At 50.7% G+C, this 18,739-nt stretch overlaps 1 protein-coding gene across 2 annotated transcripts in view; it reads right to left on the bottom strand.

Moving 5' to 3' along the window:
• Positions 1 to 3,136: 3,136 nt before the first annotated feature.
• Positions 3,137 to 18,739, bottom strand: part of LOC135261898 (ephrin-A3-like) — a 76,157-nt gene continuing 60,554 nt past the window's right edge. The window contains exons 2-5 of one of the 2 annotated variants that reach the window (XM_064348582.1): positions 12,264 to 12,550; positions 9,778 to 9,843; positions 8,078 to 8,155; positions 3,137 to 4,753 (exon numbers count right to left, since the gene is read on the bottom strand). In XM_064348582.1, the coding sequence (XP_064204652.1) occupies positions 4,635 to 4,753; positions 8,078 to 8,155; positions 9,778 to 9,843; positions 12,264 to 12,550 (550 nt within the window). In that variant the 3' untranslated portion in view covers positions 3,137 to 4,634. The remainder of the gene's footprint in view (positions 4,754 to 8,077; positions 8,156 to 9,777; positions 9,844 to 12,263; positions 12,551 to 18,739) is intronic. The other variant, XM_064348583.1, reaches the window with a different exon arrangement.

The following is an 18,739-nucleotide window of genomic DNA, read 5'->3' as shown; positions in this document are numbered from 1 at the left end:
TCCTGATCAATTCTTCACCAGTTCCTATTCTAGCCACCCCCCCTCCTTTGCCCCCCCCACCCGCCATGCCCACCTGATCCTCTCTTCATAGTATTCTCACATAATACAGAGCAGTAAAATCTTGCTCTCCATTTTCAAATTTGAAAAAAAAAAAAATCCATGAAATTTCTTTTTCATTCCGGAACAGTGGTCAGCAATCCGGGTCCTGAAGAGCCACAAGGTTTGCCTGCCTTTGTCCTCGACTTAAAATCAGTGACCCATCCAGATCCAATAAATGAAATCACGGGTCTCCAACTACAGTCCCGGAGAGCCACAGTCTCTGCTGCTTTTTGGTGTGATTTCCTTTCAATCAGCAGCCATTTTAGGCCTTGGAAACAAGGCGTGTGGACTCTTTAGCCAATCAGTGGCATGAATCTTTAAGCTGAAAGGTCAGAAATATGTGATTAGAATGTTCTTAACTGAACATTCTAATGCTGATGTCACAATCACTACTGGTAATTGAACTCAGAGGAGTTCTAGAACGCTGACTTAGAATTTTGAAGAAAAAAAAACTTTTTAAAAAACCTAGTCGTTTAAATTAACCACTTAAGTGCAGGAACACATCCAAAAACCAGCAGACACAGTGGCCCTCCAGGACTTGTGTTTGAGGTCCCTGCTGTAAATGACTAAACCAGCAGAGCCTACTACTCTCCACGTACAGGGTTGAGAACCCCTTTCCCAGAACATTCCAGTAACATCAATTCATTTCTCTTCCTTCTGTATGGGGGCGCTGTGATCTAAAACACGGGTGTCCAGTCTTATCCGGAAAGGGCTGGCGTGGGTGCAGGTTCTTGTTCTAGCCCAGCTCTAAGGCACCTGATTGTACTTGTCAAGGTCTTCACTGAAAACCGCGATTAGTTAAGTAGCGAATCAGGTGTCACAGCGCTGGGCTAAACCACAACACCTGCACCCACGCCGGCCCTTTTCGGATAAGACTGGACACGCCCACTCTAAGAAGAAACATGGTCACTTTTACACCTCTACCATGGCACGCTATCACATGATATAGTAAAGCATAGTTAACTCTGGCACAATATTAAAATATAGTACAGTAAAGCATTTCCACTGTTAACAAGTTGCTATCATACAGTAATTGTACCACAGTAACATGCTTGTTACCTTTGCAGCTTTTACAATCCCTCAAATCAGCATATTTTAGAATTAATCACACTGCATCAAAGCATTATGTCAATCACACATTGTTTTTTTCACCACTGAAGCATTTTTCCGATATTTTGATGCATTGAAATGACTTGAGTTTATTCGGTCTCAAATCGCATTGGGCACCGCTACGTCCGTTTAATATTTGCTGGAAAACGTCCAAGTGTGACGCTAAGGCTTGGCTGAAACTTTTCAAGAGTCGACAAAGAAACAAAAAAAAAAACAAACAAACCATGATGTATGACAAAGAGCCGCAGTCACAGTTCTGTTGCTGCACCAAAGAAAATTCTGAGCAACATTTTGAAAAATCTATACGAAGATATAAAAAACTGTGTGTTGGTGTGTGTGTATATGCGAGTGTGTGTGTGTCTGTGCTTTGCTAAAAGGGGACCCAGCGAGTCTATTTTGAATTCCCCTCACACCCCCAATCCCAGCCTGCAATTCCACAAGCTGCCACTGGGGGCAGGCACTTCCACTCTGCTGGTATCCTTCTGGTTGAACAGGATGCAACAACAAGTTAGGGGTTCTGAGAAATCAAACAATGACAAATTACAATATCACTTAAAAAAAAACATTGCACTTGGCCATTCACTGAATATGCATGGATAATCTATGCTTTCTCAGTTTCATCCTCACAGATTGGGGGGGGAGAGAGGGAAGGGAGTCACAATCTGTTAATTCAAGGTGGAACCAGAGAAGCTTCCATCTGGTCGAACAAAATTAAAAATTAGGCACATGGGCTGGTTCTAACACACCATTTCATTGGCTAGCTACTAGTTGTCCTAGGCAGATCTGAAAGGTGCAGGGGTCAGAAAGTAAAAGTCCTGCCGTGTGTTTCTTCCACCCATGAACTCAGCCAGCTGATTTCACTAATTAGTTCTACCTCCTGGCTGAAGAAATGTGCTAATTGGCAAATCCAGGTGACTGGAACAAAACACCGGGGAGGACTTTTTTCTTTCTGAACCTGGATTTTCCACCTCAGGGTCCTGGTTAGCAGTGCAATGTGGCAGCACGTGAGGTGCGTGTTTATAAGAACCCAAGCTTGGACCCCAGGCACGGCCCTCATAGACTACCCTTCCTCAGTGCGCATGAGCTGGACGCCCAGTTGTACAAACGGGCAGAGTACAAAACTCAGTCCACGCGCTCCAGACAAGGCCGTCCGTGAAGCTAACAGACAACCACCATGTGAATAATGACATCGCGGCACATTGCCTTTAAAGGGTGAGCCGCGGAGGTCTGTTGATCGGGGCCCAGCCCTAGGCCGTACGCACCTGCTGGGCCGGCCTGTCGATCGCACCGCGAGACGTCGCGGGCAGTCAGCTCCCCGGATGGAAATCGAGGTTCGCGGGGTTCGGCGCGGCCAACCGAAGCGAGAGGGTTTTGTTAATCGGGGATTTAATAAATGCAAACAAAGCACTTTCAGTGACCTCACACTTCGGCCTCCATCTGGAAATGCATTTTAAATGGTCACACGGCCAATGAAGTCTCCGCAACGGATACGCTGAGCACGGACACTTAGTTCTGGGGAAATGAAAGAGGCGATTATATTCATATTACGATAATCGTGAAAACGAACACCCGGTGAAATATAAAAATGGAAAATGCTTTGTGTGGTCCCATTCGCTGCAGTGATAACTGCACTTGTAACCTGGAGGATGCTTAGTGGAATCCCAGCTGGGGGAGACTCGTCTGACTGTTCAATCTTTGATCAAGATGCGCGAACCACTTCAGGGACATTCCGTCAGGATATCTCTCATTTCATCAGCAGGCGTGTGAGGTATGTGAGATGGTACCTCAGTGACTTGAGGGTTTTACTCAGCACGCAATCAGCGCAAACAGGATGACGAAAGTGGAATTCTCTTGACGAGGCACCGTGACTTCCTGGAAAAAAAAAAAAAAAAAAAAAAACTCAAAAGAGTTGCCCTGCGGCTGCCGGGGCAGGCCGTCTGGGGGAAAACTCACTGTGACGCTCGCGAGCGGTTAGTTTGCGTACAGTGGGGGGTGTAGGTCCATTTACAATACTGTTTTTCTGCCTGACTGGATACGTTTTGGATAAGTTATGAGGGGTAAAATGTGTTCAGCCCAAAAAAAAAAAAAAGGTAAAAAAGTGTGTTGTATTTACAGTATGGAGCACGGAATGCTGTTTTGTGACGTAAACTAGAGAGCTGCTGGGGAGCCGCACGTGATACCGTGGGTACGAGGCCAGGGGGTTGCGGGTTCAAATGGTAGGTGGGAGGCACAGCCCGATGCTTCAGTGCCACGCCCAGCGGTTCAAACAGACGACTGCGTCGTTTGCCCGGCTTGAGGATTTCCGCGGACGGAATAAACTGTAACCCCTAGCAACCAGTGCCACTCTGTACATTCATACCAGTTTACAAATAAATAAATAATAATAATAATAAAAAAAAACCTACAGCCGTTCCGGCACACCCGGACAGTTACAGCTGAGCTGATAAGTCGCCACGGTGTGGCTAGGCTACGCTACTGTAAACCCAGGTGAATGAAGGCTCGGCAGTTCTCCATGGCAACGCGTAGCCAGCACACTCTCGACTGTAATCGAGTCTCCGTAGGACTCGTCCGAAAACCAAAGTTTCTATGGTAAACTTTGTCCGTAGTTTGTCGCCGCTGCTCCCCTGTGAATTCAAAAACCTTAGGGCAGCAATGGGCAGTCAATCCTGGTCCGGTTCAGTGCGGTTCTGGTCCAGTTCCGGTCCAGATAGGACCGGCGGAGTCCTCCTCCAGCACTGCGTCGTGTTCTAATTGAGTTTAAATGACACACAGAAGTCCGGTTCGGAGCGCAGCTTCTGCAGCGGATGGTCACAGGGCTGGCGTGTTCCAGCCCGTGCCCCGTTGCATCCCCAACGCGTGCGTCACGTGTCCGACACGCCTGTTCCTCGCGACAACGCAGAAAGCAGGGTTCACGCACACGTGTAACGAGCACTTGTGCATTTCCTCACACGCGCGATGCGCGCCGCACCATTCCGTTTGCCTGTGACGCTGAGACGTAGACATACGGGAATTACACACGTCCCAGGGCGCGCGTGGCACACGCCAGGGCTGGCACCGGCGGTTAGCGTGTACTAGCGGCAAGGGCAGCGCGTTTCTGTTTCTGCATTTCTGCAGTCAGAGGCAGTTCAGCTCATTTGTTCGTTCTTTCCCTCTCTCTCCGCCCGTTTCCGGGTCGTCGTTCGTCCCGGGTCCGGGTTCGAGCGCCCCCGGGGTGCGCCCCACTGGGACAGCGCGAGGCATCGGACGCGCCGCGCTCCTCCGAAATCTTCCGGTCCAGTCTCTGTCCTCCCTTCTCTCCACCACCCCCCTCCCCCCCACACCCACCCCAGCAACCCTCCGTTCGTACCCGAGGCCTCTCCCTCCGGCCGAGCTCTCCCGTGGGCCGGCTGCGGGCTGTCGGCGTGACGTCGTCGCGGCGGTGGTTGCTAGGAGACCGAGAGGGCGGCCAGGAAGAGCGCGGCGACGGTGAGCAGCAGGCGGTCATGGGAGGGGCTACTGCCGCTGATGCTCTTCTCCAGTTTGGGGATTTCGGGGTTAAACTCGTCTGGGAGAGAGAGGGACAGAGAGAGAGAGATATTATACACTAATAAGCATTTTATGTCTGTTATTTTCATCCTCATATTTATTGTTGTTGTTCTTATCATCATTGTTGTTGTTGATTAATACACTTTGGCAATAGGTATCTGAAAATATGTCATGCCAATAAAGCACTGAATTTGAGAGAGAGAGAGAGTGAGAGAGAGAAGAGGGAGGGCGAGAGAGAGAGAGACAGGTGGGAGGGAGCGAGACAGAGAGAGAGGAGAGAGGGCAAGAGAGCGAGAGAGAGAGCACAAACCTTAGTACTGGGCGTAAAATGTGACACCCTGTTACATTCACTCTACCATGACAGAGGAAGAGGAGTTCCCCCTGCACATAGTGTCTGAACCACAAAACACCCAAGGACAGAAACAGAGAGACATGAAAAGAGGCAAGGAGAAAGGGAGAGAGGCTGGCTGGGGATGAGGAGAAATGAAGAGGGCGGTAGCAGGAAGAGGATGGGGAGAGAAAGATGGAAAGGTTACGCGACAAAGGGAAAAAGAGATGGAGAGATGGTGCAGGTACATGCACAGACATGAGAGACACACTGACTAAGGGAAACACTGACTGAGGAACACACTGACTGAGGGACACACTGACTGAGGAAGATACTCTGACTGAGGGAGAACACACAGGGTTTGGGGTCGTGGCCTACCCTGACCCACTCTGATGGGAACTTTAGAGGTTAAACTACTGATGGGGTGGGACACAGAGGAACACACTGGTGCAGGACGATACCAGACCTCTGACTACTCATATGGGGGTTTATCTGGGGGGGTGGGGGGGTCCTCCTGCCTGGAGAACAAAATCTGACTCAGCTGTATGGCTGGCATCCCGTTGCATGTCAGAATGGCTATGGAGACAGGTCTTTGGCCGGCTGTCTGTCTGTCTTATACAGTCTACGGGGGCACACCGTAGACTGTATAAAAATAGGGGCACACGTACGTGATGCAGGCGGACGTGTACGCTCAGCGGGTCTACGAGCTCTGCAGTGGCTCGCTCGCTGTGGTCACCAGGTTCAGGAGCGGTGGTCGGTTTGAGAAATAAAAGTCTTAAATACATTAAAAATGGAAAAACGTGCGGTAGAATTGACCGCACGTGTTAATAAACTTGTACGTTCATCATATCGTTTACAGAGTAATATCTTTAACACGGAGATTGTTTATTTAGAAGGGTTTGGATCACCATTTAAACTGCTAAACGATTAAGGAGTTTCAGTTGCTAGAACTTTCCATTCAACAACACAGGGACAAAGCTGGAGCAGAGCGGGACTGTCAATGGACAGTGTGTAAAGGCCACCATTTTTGTTTTTGAAAATCACAAATGCTTCTGCTTCTTTATGATTCATTTTGGGGGTCAGGTGATATTTTCACTGTAGAAATGGTGTCATAGGAGACAAGAGAGGCCAAGTCAGAGAGGGTGGGATGCTTACTTCTCAGCTGTGCTGTAAACTGAAACTGAAAACTGAAGACAGACCGCGCTATGCTAGCAATACTGGTCACGTTCTCTGAGAAAGAACATGACAACAGCAGTACTAGCGTTTCCAACGTTAGGAAAAAGAGTTGGACATATTGTTGATATAGGGCATCTTGGGAAATGTAGTCCTGCCCAAATGACCAATGCTTCAAGATCCTGGGCCTTGGGTCGCTCTGATGACCTCCAGAACACTTCAGCTCACAAGTCAGTTGACTTCCTGGACTTCTGAAGGTAACCATGGGTACAGAGAAGAAAAACTTTATCAGTCGCCCGCTCTGCTCCTGTCAAACACATTCATGGCAGGGTTGGGAGGGTCTTGCCGACTTTAATAAGAACGCATTAACGTACCGCCAATACGCGACGGCTCCCGGGGGGCCGAAAAGGGCAGCGGGGCCCCAGAGCGGGGCCCGGAAACCCTGCCAGCGTTCACCCACACTTCAGGCTTTTGGTTCCCTCGCACGCGTCTACCACCGCGTTTAGCCCGTTAGCCCGCCCGCGACGACCTGAGAACATTTCCTCTCCCGCTAACGCTGCTCGCTAAGTGCCTCCGCGCCGCAGGCCGGGCCAGGGCAGCGCGCGTGGGCGGGCCGGTCTGAGAGCCGGTTCGGCTGAATGGCGGGCCGTGACCCTGTATGCCAGCCGTTTCTCTGCCGTCCCCGTAGAAGGACCTTGTCCACGCTGTCCTCTTCGCACGGGACGCTAGATGCGTTTGGTTTTTCGAGAGTGGGGCGGGGCTGGTTGGGTGGGGGGGGGGGGTGGCTGTCCCGGATCCAACTTGCCATCGTCCTGGGGAGGGGGGTGGGGGGGCATACGGGTGTGAGGTCGTGTTTAACGCTGGGGGGGGGACGAGACCCCACGCTGAGAACATCAAACTGATTGGAGGCGGGCCGAGAGAGAGCTGTAAGTGGGCCCGCGGTTCTTAGAGAGAGAAAGAGGGAGAGAGAGAGAGAGAGAGAGAGGGAGACTGAGGGGGAAAAAAGAAAGGCGATAACACGGCTTGCTACAGACGCCCAGCGAGACGCAGAGAGCAGTGCTTTCTCTCAGCCGAGCGATTACACGTGCCCCCGTGGAGCCTCCAAAGGAGGGAGCTCACCAGGGAGAGAGGGAGAGGGGGAGGAGAGACAGGGAGAGAGAGGGAGGGAGGGAGGAGAGAGAGGGGAGGGAGAGGGAGGGAGGGAGAGAGGAGGGAGTAGGAGGGAGAGGGAGAGAGAGAAGGAGGGAGGGAGAGGAGGAGGAGGAGGGAGAGAGAGGAGAGGAGAGGAGGGAGGAGGGGAGAGAGGGAGAGAGAGGGAGGGAGGGAGAGAGAGGAAGGGAGAGAGAGAGAGGGGGAGAGGAAAGTTGGGCGAGGACGCAGTGATTTATAGCGTTTAGCGACCGTGCGGTCTGAATGACTGCGCCCCAGCGATAAGGCGCAGACGGAATGTTCCGGGGGCTTCCGTGCGCCGCTGGGTGGCAAGATGTTCCGAGGACAGGGACAGACGGACAGACAGACGGAGGGACGCTCCCAGGAAACACGGAAAACTCCGAGAACAGAAACCCCGGCGTTATGAACTACACACAGGAAATATGACTGATCTGAGACTCAGAAAGAGAGGGGGGGGGGGTTAGCATGAATTTAGCATCGCGCGTTGTGGTGATATTAAATGGCCTTAATGTCTCTGGTCCTAGTGTTCCTTCTGAAGTGACGCTGCTCAAAGGAGCGGCTGGAGATGGGACAGAAAAGATGAGAGGGAGTGAGCGAGATGGAGAAAGTGAGGGAGAGCGGTTGTTTTTTGTTTTGTTTTGTTTTTCGGGAAAGGGAGAAGGGGGCACTCACCGATGTCGTGTATTTTGATGTTGGGCCTGAGAGTGTAGTCGGACGGGGTGGGGTGGGGATCGTCTACTGTGTGGGAGGCTGGGAGACACAGAGACGGGTTAACTGGCCAGGGTGCCCAATTAACACAGAGCGCTCGATTAACACAGAGCGCACAGAGACTGAGAAATAACACAGAGCACACAGGAACACAGAAACTGAATGGGGATCAAAATGGATCAAAACTGAGAGGGAGAGAGAGAGAGAAAGAGAGTGGGAGGAAGGCAGAGAAAGAGAGAGGGAAGAAGAGAGAGGGGGGGAGTAGAGAAAAGAGGGGAGGGAGGAAGAGGAGAAAGGAGGGGGAGAGGGGAGGGATGGAGGGAGGAATAGAGGGAGAAAGGAGGGGGAGAGGGGAGGGAGGGAGGAATAGAGGGAGAAAGGAGGGGGAGAGGGGAGGGAGGGAGGAAGAGAGGGAGAAAGGAGGGGGAGAGGGGAGGGTGGGAGGGAGGGAGAGAGGGAGAAGGGGGGGAGGGAGTCGCGGCTCTCGCAGACAGGAAGCAGGTTAATAAAACATGCAGCGGTGGTAGACTGGCTCAGCATCGCTGAGTCTGACAGGTGTGCACTCACACAGACTGACTGGCACAGAAAGAGGGGGGCAGACACAGCCTGTACACAGTCCCTGACTGGCCTGCCAGAGGGGTGGATTAACACTAGAACAGGAAGGGGGGGGGGGCAGGGGGGCTGCACAGGCAGAGTGGCTGAGAAGAGCGCTGTAGAGAGAGAGAGAGAGAGAGTCTGACGCGCATCGCCGTGGTAACGGTTGGCTAGCGCCCGGGACGGATCACCTGCAGGTGACCCCAGCCCCTCCCGCTGCCTCGAGCCAGGCCAGGAACGCCGAACGCGGAACGGGGTCACTGAACACCGATCGCTGCCCTGCACCGCACAGGTCACTGAACACGGGAACGGGCCTCTTTAACACAGTGTGTACTGAGTTTCTGAACACAGTGCACAGTGTACCTGGAAGCTTACTTCACACAGTGTAACCCAACATTAATCCATGAACACAATGCATATTAGCGTCCTGCCCTTCCTAACACGGGTGTACACCAGCATCGGATACTCAACACAGGGTGTACCATCCAGGTCCACCATATTTCAGCATGTGTTACTGAACACAGCGCGGGGAATTCATTAACACAGTGAAGTAATTAACAGAGTGTGTATTGATATAAACTACTGAACACAGTCTAAACCGGCTGACCAAACACAATGTATCCTAGCCTGAGTTACTGAACACAATCTATCCCAGCGCATCATGGAGCACTGCACACAGGGACCAGTCTCCTGAACACAGTGACCGGCCTCCTGATCTGGAGCTGAACGCTGCAACCTGAACTCTTGTTAAACGGCACGTTCCAGCCGAGCTTACCGAATTCTGCAGCGGACGAACAGGCTGAGAACATACATGCCGGGGAGGGGAGGGGGGGTCGGAGAAGGAAAGGAGAGCAGCCAGGAGGAAGGGAGGGATACTGAAGATAGAAAAAAGGACAGAAAAAGAAAGAAAGAATGACTCTCCACAGTGCTGAATCTAAGTGGCCACCACGCAGACAGGGTGGTGAGAGAGACACAGGGGAGAGAGAGAGAGAGGGACAGGGAGAGGACGAGAGGACGGAGAGATGGAGCGAGGGATGAACGGAGGAAGAGAGCGACGGGGGGGCACTCACTGGCCGAGCAGCAGACGTACACCCTCAGTCTCAGGCAGCTGTGGCCATGGTGATGGGTGGGCGTGGCTGCAAAGACAACAAACAAACACACGTCAGCTACGCGCCACCTACTGGCCGCCGGGCTCCATAGCATCAGCCCCGTTAGCGGAGAGGAAGTCGTGGAGAAGCGGCGCCGGTGATGTCATATCCAGGGGACTCAAGCAGACGGAATATTAGCAAACCGCAGCGATTGGCAGTGACGATGTGGCAGATGTGACAGTTTTTCCCTGTTTCCTTACGCAGGACTATGGACTGCGAGTACCAGTCAAACACAGCTGTTCCATTAGCATTCCGAAGTAGCGTGACTACTGCACTACCCACAGATCTAACACTCAGGTAACGTGGAGCCAATCAGATTAATAACCTTAAAATCCCAACAGCCTATCACGTGGGATTTTATGCATGTGATCACGTACATTTCAAATGAATGAGTAGCTCTCGCGCTGGCGCGCATAGATTTATCCGCGTGGTTTTTATCGGGCCTGTCCCCTCTTATCTGGGCAGGGCCTGCGCGGACGTGGCGGTTTCCCTCCAGCGCGGGGCTCAAACTCCCGATTTAACGAACCGTGGGGCCCGCACCCCAAAACCCGCCGCTCGCTGATTAGATCGAATCGGGCGTCTCGGTGCGGCACCAGATCAGCAGCCTGCAGCCACGTAGACTGTGAGATGACACTGGACATCTCCGCTCCAGATGTACTCCCAGTGTGGCACAGCGCTACTTACGCATTTATCAGTGTACTGTGGGGATACTCAAATGGGGATCCGTGCTCTACAGACATACTCAGAGATGTGAGAGTGTATTTTATCGATGGATATATGACATTGTGTTTCAATAATTGTACGACAATTGAACTAAATTGTATTAAGTACCTGTGTACCCCAGAGAAACTACTGGATGTAGCAGCATACTGTGTAATTGTATCAGTGTACTACAGTGATAGTCAGATAAAGTACAACACTGCTTAACAGTATCGGTGTACTATAGTGGTATTCAGATATAGTACTACACTGCATAACTGTATCAGTGTACTACAGCGATACTCAGATATAGTACTACACTGCATAACTGTATCAGTGCACTACAGTGATACACATAGATATAGTACTGCACTGCTTAACTGTGTCAGTGTATTACAGTGATACACATAAATATAATACTACACTGCTTTACTGTATCAGTGTACTACAGCGATACTCAGATATAGTACTACACTGCTCAACTTAATTAGTGGACTACAACGATACTCAGATATAGTACTACACTGCATAACTGTATCAGTGTACTACAGTGATACACATAGATATAGTACTACACTGCATAACTGTATCAGTGTACTACAGCGATACTCAGATATAGTACTACACTGCATAACTGTATCAGTGTACTACAGCGATACTCAGATATAGTACTACACTGCATAACTGTATCAGTGTACTACAGTGACACACATAGATATAGTACTACACTGCATAACTGTATCAGTGTACTACAGCGATACTCAGATATAGTACTACACTGCATAACTGTATCAGTGTACTACAGTGATACACACAGATATAGTACTACACTGCATAACTGTATCAGTGTACTACAGCGATACACATAGATATAGTACAACACTGCATAACTGTATCAGTGTATTACAGCGATACTCAGATATAGTACTACACTGCATAACTGTATCAGTGTACTACAGCGATACTCAGATATAGTACTACACTGCATAACTGTATCAGTGTACTACAGCGATACTCAGATATAGTACTACACTGCATAACTGTATCAGTGTACTACAGCGATACTCAGATATAGTACTACACTGCATAACTGTATCAGTGTACTACAGCGATACTCAGATATAGTACTACACTGCATAACTGTATCAGTGTACTACAGCGATACTCAGATATAGTACTACACTGCATAACTGTATCAGTGTACTACAGCGATACTCAGATATAGTACTACACTGCATAACTGTATCAGTGGACTACAGCGATACTCAGATATAGTACTACACTGCATAACTGTATCAGTGTACTACAGCGATACTCAGATATAGTACTACACTGCATAACTGTATCAGTGTACTACAGTGATACTGATATATAGGAGTGCACTACACTAATACACACAGCTGACCCCACAGCGGAGACGCAGCGAGAGGTGGCAGAGGTTCCCCGGAGGCACTCACAGATGTAGTAGTGTAGGAGAGTAAGCGCTCACTGTAACTCACAGATGTAGTAGTGTAGGAGAGTAAGCGCTCACTGTAACTCACAGATGTAGTAGTGTAGGAGAGTAAGCGCTCACTGTAACTCACAGATGTAGTAGTGTAGGAGAGTAAGCGCTCACTGTAACTCACAGATGTAGTAGTGTAGGAGAGTAAGCGCTCACTGTAACTCACAGATGTAGTAGTGTAGGAGAGTAAGCGCTCACTGTAACTCACAGATGTAGTAGTAGTCCTGTCCCACGTTGAACTCGTAGCCCAGCGAGAAGGCGCTGTACCGCTGGAACTTCTCGGAGAACTTGATGGGCGCGTGCGGGGCGTACGGCCGGTTGCACTCCCAGCGCTTGGAGCCCAGGCGGTGGTCGCAGGTGCGGTAGCCGCGGTAGGTGACCATGTAGAGGACGTACTGCTCGCTGAAGCCCCGCCGGCTGTCGTTGTAGTGCGGGCAGTAGATGTCCAGGTAGTCGTTCACGTTCACCTGCACCGTGTAGCCCTCCCTGCGCAAGCTGCGAGACAATTCGGCTCCAGTTCAGTTCAATTTTGTTTGCGTAGCACTTTTTAGCAGTTTTTTTTTTACAGAGAACTGTCACAAAGACGCTTTACAGAGTAGCAAGGCAAGAAACGGAGCAAACAGAGCTAACAGAGCAAACAACAGGCCTGAACCTCCAAATAGCAAGTCCATAAAGTAAAAAAACTCCCAGTGGAGAGAAAACACTCAAACGGCAATGAGGAAAAAACTCCCCAATGGGAATTGATCTCGAGAGCAACCCGGCTATAGAGGGGGAGCCCATCCTCCACTGGCCAGCCTGGTGCACAGTAGCAGTAGAATGGAATGTGACAGAGGGGCAGGCTCTGACCAATCGCGTCCAATCAACCGACCGAGCGACCAATGAGCTGCGAAGAAACGCGAGGAATCGATTATGAGAACAGGTCGCCGGGCAGATTTCGGCTCGCCGTTTTTCTACGGACAGACCGGAGCTGTGTTTCCTAAATTATGGGTCGGGACCCAAAAAAGAGTCACGGGAGTGTATGAGGCGGGTCCGGGAATGAGTCTGTAGTCCAGTAGGCTATGCTAGTATGTGTATTTGATGGGTCCCTGAAAGGTACTACATTTATAATTTTGGGTCGCGATATTCCTAAATTTCAGAACCAGTGGACTAGAGAACCCAGGATTGGGTCAAGACCGGCGCTGAACCCTCCAAGGGTCCGTGCCTCCACCACATGATCTGGGGAAGCTGCTCCATCCATTGCAACTCATAAAAGCAAACAAAATAAAAAGAAGCTACAAGGGATATTAGCGCAGAATCTCCCTTTGAATTATGTCCATCTGCGGCCTCCTTGTTCTCCTGACAAAACCGAACATGAAAGATCCTTTAAAGGCTTGGAGACGAGATGTCCTTTGAAGGCAGACAAACAAGAGGAAGTGAGAGGGAAGATAAAAGGCTGTCAGGCGGCCGAGGGGAACCGAGGGAGGAAGACAAATATCAGGAGAGGAGCGCGGCGGGACGTCAAAGACCGAGGGAGGCGACGAGCTCTCTCCCGCTATCGTGCTATCGTGCTAACGTGCGCTGAGAACACGGCGGGAATATCGGGATTCCGAACCGGCAACGGACACCAGTGACCGGGGAAAGGGGATTCCTGCTGCTCTGTGTGAGAAACGTAATGAAAGGAAATGAAGAAGGAATGTTCATATAACATTGCTTTTTACTGCTCACAGGGCACCATATCTCTGTGGTGTTGTTTAGGGGTCTCCACGTCGATAAATAACGTCAGCCAGAGGGAGAGAGGGAGAGGGAGAGGGAGTAAGGGAGGGAGGGAGAAAGAGAGAGAGAGAGAGAGAGAGCAACAGAGGGAGGGAAAGAGGGAGGGAGAGAGCAAGGGAGGAAAGAAGAAAGAGGTAGGTAGAGAAGGAGGGAGGGAGTGCGAGAGAGAGAAAAGGAGAGAGGGAGGGAGCGAGAGAAAGAGAGAGCGAGAGAGAGGGAGGGAGCGAGAGAAAGAGAGAGCGAGAGAGAGAGGGAGAGAGCGAGAGAGAGAGAGGGAGAGAGGGAGGGAGCGAGAGAAAGAGAGAGCGAGAGAGAGAGGGAGGGAGCGAGAGAGAGAGAGAGAAGAGGGAACAGGAGGGAGGGGGAGAGATTAATACATTCTGAAGCCTTACACAGCATTAAGCATTGCTCAGATTTCTACTTTGGGCCGGTGCCAAAAAGTAGGAAATTCACAAGAACCAATCTGTCCCCTTCCAGTGAACACAGCCCTGCATTTTAAACGCAGCGAACTCGCGTCTCGCGAGCGAGCGGCCTAACCGCAGAGCCTGAAGCGCAGGATTTATTTTCTCTTTCAGACGCTCGCGTTAAAAGAGAGGGAAACGGGCTGGCGGCCAACGACACGCGCTCCTCGTGCCGACGGGGCGAACGTGAAAACGAAGAGACTGGAAAACAAACTGAGCGTGCCCAGAGCGCCTGCGGCTCACGTCAGCTGACTCGAGCGCGGAGAGCGGAAGAGGGAGCTGACGCCTGAGCTTCCGGAGCATTGCGTGCTGCAACGCTCCCGCACTGCTGCATGCGCTACTGCATGCTCTGCTGCACCTGCTGCGCCACATGCAGTCCTTCCTTTGCACCTGATGCAGGAAACACTGCGCTGGTGTGGCAGGCGACACTATGCCTCTGTGGCATTCGACACTGCGCCTCTGTTGCATGCAACGCTGCACCTCTGTGGCATGCAACGCTGCACCTCTGTGGCATGCGACACTGCACCTCTGTGGCATGCGACACTGCACCTCTGTGGCATGCGACACTGCACCTCTGTGGCATGCAACACTGCACCTCTGTGGCATGCAGCACTGCACCTCTGTGGCATGCAACACTGCACCTCTGTGGCATGCGACACTGCACCTCTGTTGCATGCGACACTGCACCTCTGTGGTATGCGACACTGCGCCTCTGTTGCATGCGACACTGCACCTCTGTGGCATGCAACGCTGCACCTCTGTGGCATGCAACGCTGCACCTCTGTGGCATGCAGCACTGCGCCTCTGTGGCATGCAACACTGCACCTCTGTGGCATGCGACACCGCACCTCTGTGGCATGCGACACTGCGCCTCTCACTGTCGCAAGAAACAGTGCATCTCTTTCGGCTGCATGCGCCTGTGTGCGTCTCTCTTCTGCATGCAGCACTGCGCCTCTCTGTGCTGCATGCAGCGCCGCATGTCTCTACTGAATGCAACAGGGCGCTTCCCTCTGTTGCGTACACCACTCCCCCTCAGTCTGTTGCATGCACCACTCTTCCTCTCTCTGCTGCAGGAAGAACATAGCTTTTAACGCAGAAAGATGGATTTCTCAATCAGCTAAGATTAAGCGTAATTTCCAGAAGCTTAATCTAATAAATGTAAACAGATAAGTCTTCTAATTCCGGTAAATAATTCATCAGCTGTAATGACACATTCACAGCAGTAGGTGTCACTAGATTTATTCTGCACCAAGCCACCAGATACTCAGGCTTTCAGATTCTCTCTCTCTCTCCCCTTCTCTCTCTCTCTCCCTCCCTTTGCTTTCTTCTGGGTCAGTTCCCCAGGGAGATTATTATTCAATTATCAAATGAGGGATCGAAAATGCCATGGTATCCTCTGCCTCTCTCCATTTCGGTGCATCCCTCTTCCTTCTCTACACCTCTCCTGAAATACCCTTTCCCTCCCTCTCCCCATTATGTACGCACGAAAGAAAAGGCCTCCTTCCAGCAATCCATGCCATACAGTTTCTGAAAATGATGTCCTTTTCTCAAAAATAGGCCGCAGTATTTTTTCCCTCGTAGTACCGTGAATAAGCGAGTGCTCTATGATTAGAGAACGACATTTAAATAGATATTTTTAAGAAAGAGAGAGAGACAGAGAGAGAGAGAGAGAGTTGCTGCTATGATTGGTTTATGCAAACAATCCCTCTGGTAATACTATGCTGATGTGTGGTCATGCCAATGAATGTAATTTGAACGGAATGGAATTGAATTGAGGGTGAGAGAGAACATTATTATTGTTCATATGGTTGTTGTTGCTACTATTGTCGTTGCTTAATGTAAACAATCGCTTTGGCAATACTGCTGATATGGTGTCATGCCAATAAGGCATATTTGAATTGAACTGAACTGAACTGAGAGAGAGAGAGATTGAGAGAGAGAATTTTGATGTTCTTGACATGAAACGCAGAATTTTCCACAACTACCTTAGAAACTATCCCAACCCCCCATTTACAGACCCACAACCCACCCCTACAAAAAAACCCAAAAACAAATGCAACACAAAAAGAAACCCCATACAATGCCCAACGACCACAGTTAATCTAAACATATCTCCATCTCCTCTTCATTGGCCACACAGCTCTCTCAATACACCACATTCTTTAAAATGTTGGCACATCATGCATCATTTTAAAATACTCAGATTCTACTCTGAGGTGCACAGAGACATAACCCCTAAACACCTGCAACACATCTGTGTGTGTGTGTGAGAGAGAGAGAGAGAGAGAGAGGGAGAGCAATGTACTTTAAAAATTTTAAATGCTCTTTATTTTTTACATTTTTACCTTAAACTGAGGGCATGGGGGAAAGCACTCTGTAGGTATTATGATGTAAGAAACAGAGAGAGAGGGGGAGGGAGGGGCTGAGCGAGCGGGGGGGACTGTGCATGCAGATGTGCAGTGAGAGGAGAGGGAGACGGAGGAGAGGGAGGGAGGGAGGGGCTGAGCGAGCCGGGGGGACTGCGCATGCAGATGTGCAGTGAGAGCAGAGGGAGGGGGAGGGAGAGGGAGGGAGGGAGGGGCTGAGCGAGCCGGGGGGACTGCGCATGCAGATGTGCAGTGAGAGCAGAGGGAGGGGGAGGGAGAGAGCTCTCCAAGAGCCTGGGGAGCCCGGGAACCAGCTCTGCAGCTGTGTGGGAAAACTGCATCTCTCCCAGACACACACACACACACTCTCTCTCTCACACACACACACTCACACACACTCACACACACACACACACACACACACACACACTCTCACACACACACACACCCACACACCTCCTCACACACAGACACACACACACACACACACACTCACACACACACCACACACACACACACACACCACACGCTCACACCACACACACACACTCTCACACACACACACTCACACCACACACACACACACACACTCTCACACACACACTCTCACACCACACACACACACACACACACCAGCACTCACACACACACACACACACACACACTCTCACACACACACACACACACACACACACTCTCATACGCACACACACACATAATCTCACACGCACACACATGCACACACACACTCTCACACACACACCTATGCACGCACACACTCACACACACACACACGCACACTCTCACACGCACACACATGCACACACACACACACAAACACACACACACACTCTCACATACACATACATACACACACACACATGCACACACACACTCTCACACGCACACACATGCACACACATGCACACACACACACACTATCACACGCACGCACATACACACACACAAACTCTCACATGCACATACATGCACACACACACACACACATGCACACACACCCCACACACATGCATGCAACTGCATCTCTCCCACACCCACACACACTCACACACGCACACACACACCATACACAGACACCACGCACAAACACACTCACACACACCACACACATACTCACACAGACCATACACACACACACACCCACAATCACACACACGCATGCAACTGCATCTCTCCAACACACACATACACGCCCGCATGTAACTGCATCTCTCCCAGACACACACACACACGCATGTAACAGCATCTCTCCCAGACACACACACACGCATGTAACAGCATCTCTCCCAGACACACACACACATGTATGCGGCCAGAATGTTATGTCACCACTTTAAACAGACAGACACAGGAAGGGGAGGGGGATTACTATAAATGACAGTGTGTGCGTGTATGTGTGCGGGGGCGGGGGGGGGGGGGGGTTGGGCGGGGGGAGGGCAGGCGACCAGGTGAGGCCTGGGGAGGGAGGGGGAGGAGTAAGAGAGAGGGAGGGATGTTATTCTCAGAGAGAAGGGACCCAGGGATAGAGGGAACAAGCATAAGGAGTGAAAGAGGGAACGAGGGAGAGAGAATGACGAGAAGAGGGAGTAAGCCTGACTATTTATAAACCCAACTAGGGAGAAGAGGAGGGAGAGAGAGAAAGAGAGAGAGGGAGAGGGAGAGGAAGGGAGAGAGGGAGGGAAGACATAGAGGCCTCCCAAGGGACGTACTGATGTGGAAAACAAATGAGGTGATGTTCTGTGCTCTCTCTCTCTTTCCCTGTCTTTATCCCTCTCTTCTGCTCCCTCCCTCTCCCGCTCTTGTTCTTTCTCCCTCTCTCCCTCCCTTTCTCCTGCCCCCATTCTCTCTCTTCCTCTCTCATATTGCCTCGTCACATGTGTTGAAAGTGCCACGAACAGATAAAAAAGAGGGGGAGAGAGAGGGAAGAGAAAAGGGGGTGATAAGAAATGAATATTGTTTTTTTTCTTCTTTTTTTTTGCAACACCTGTCTCCGCCACCTATTTCGGCTCACAAGCACCAATATTGATTTAGAAATAAAAGCACGCGCTCCGGTGCTAATAGCAATAGCGCGAGAGCGTCGGCGC

Source organism: Anguilla rostrata, chromosome 8 (assembly GCF_018555375.3).
Source record: "Anguilla rostrata isolate EN2019 chromosome 8, ASM1855537v3, whole genome shotgun sequence".
Classification (NCBI taxonomy): Eukaryota; Metazoa; Chordata; class Actinopteri; order Anguilliformes; family Anguillidae; genus Anguilla; species Anguilla rostrata.
Note: the sequence above shows the minus strand (reverse complement) of the source record. Positions and strands in the feature narration are given on the sequence as shown.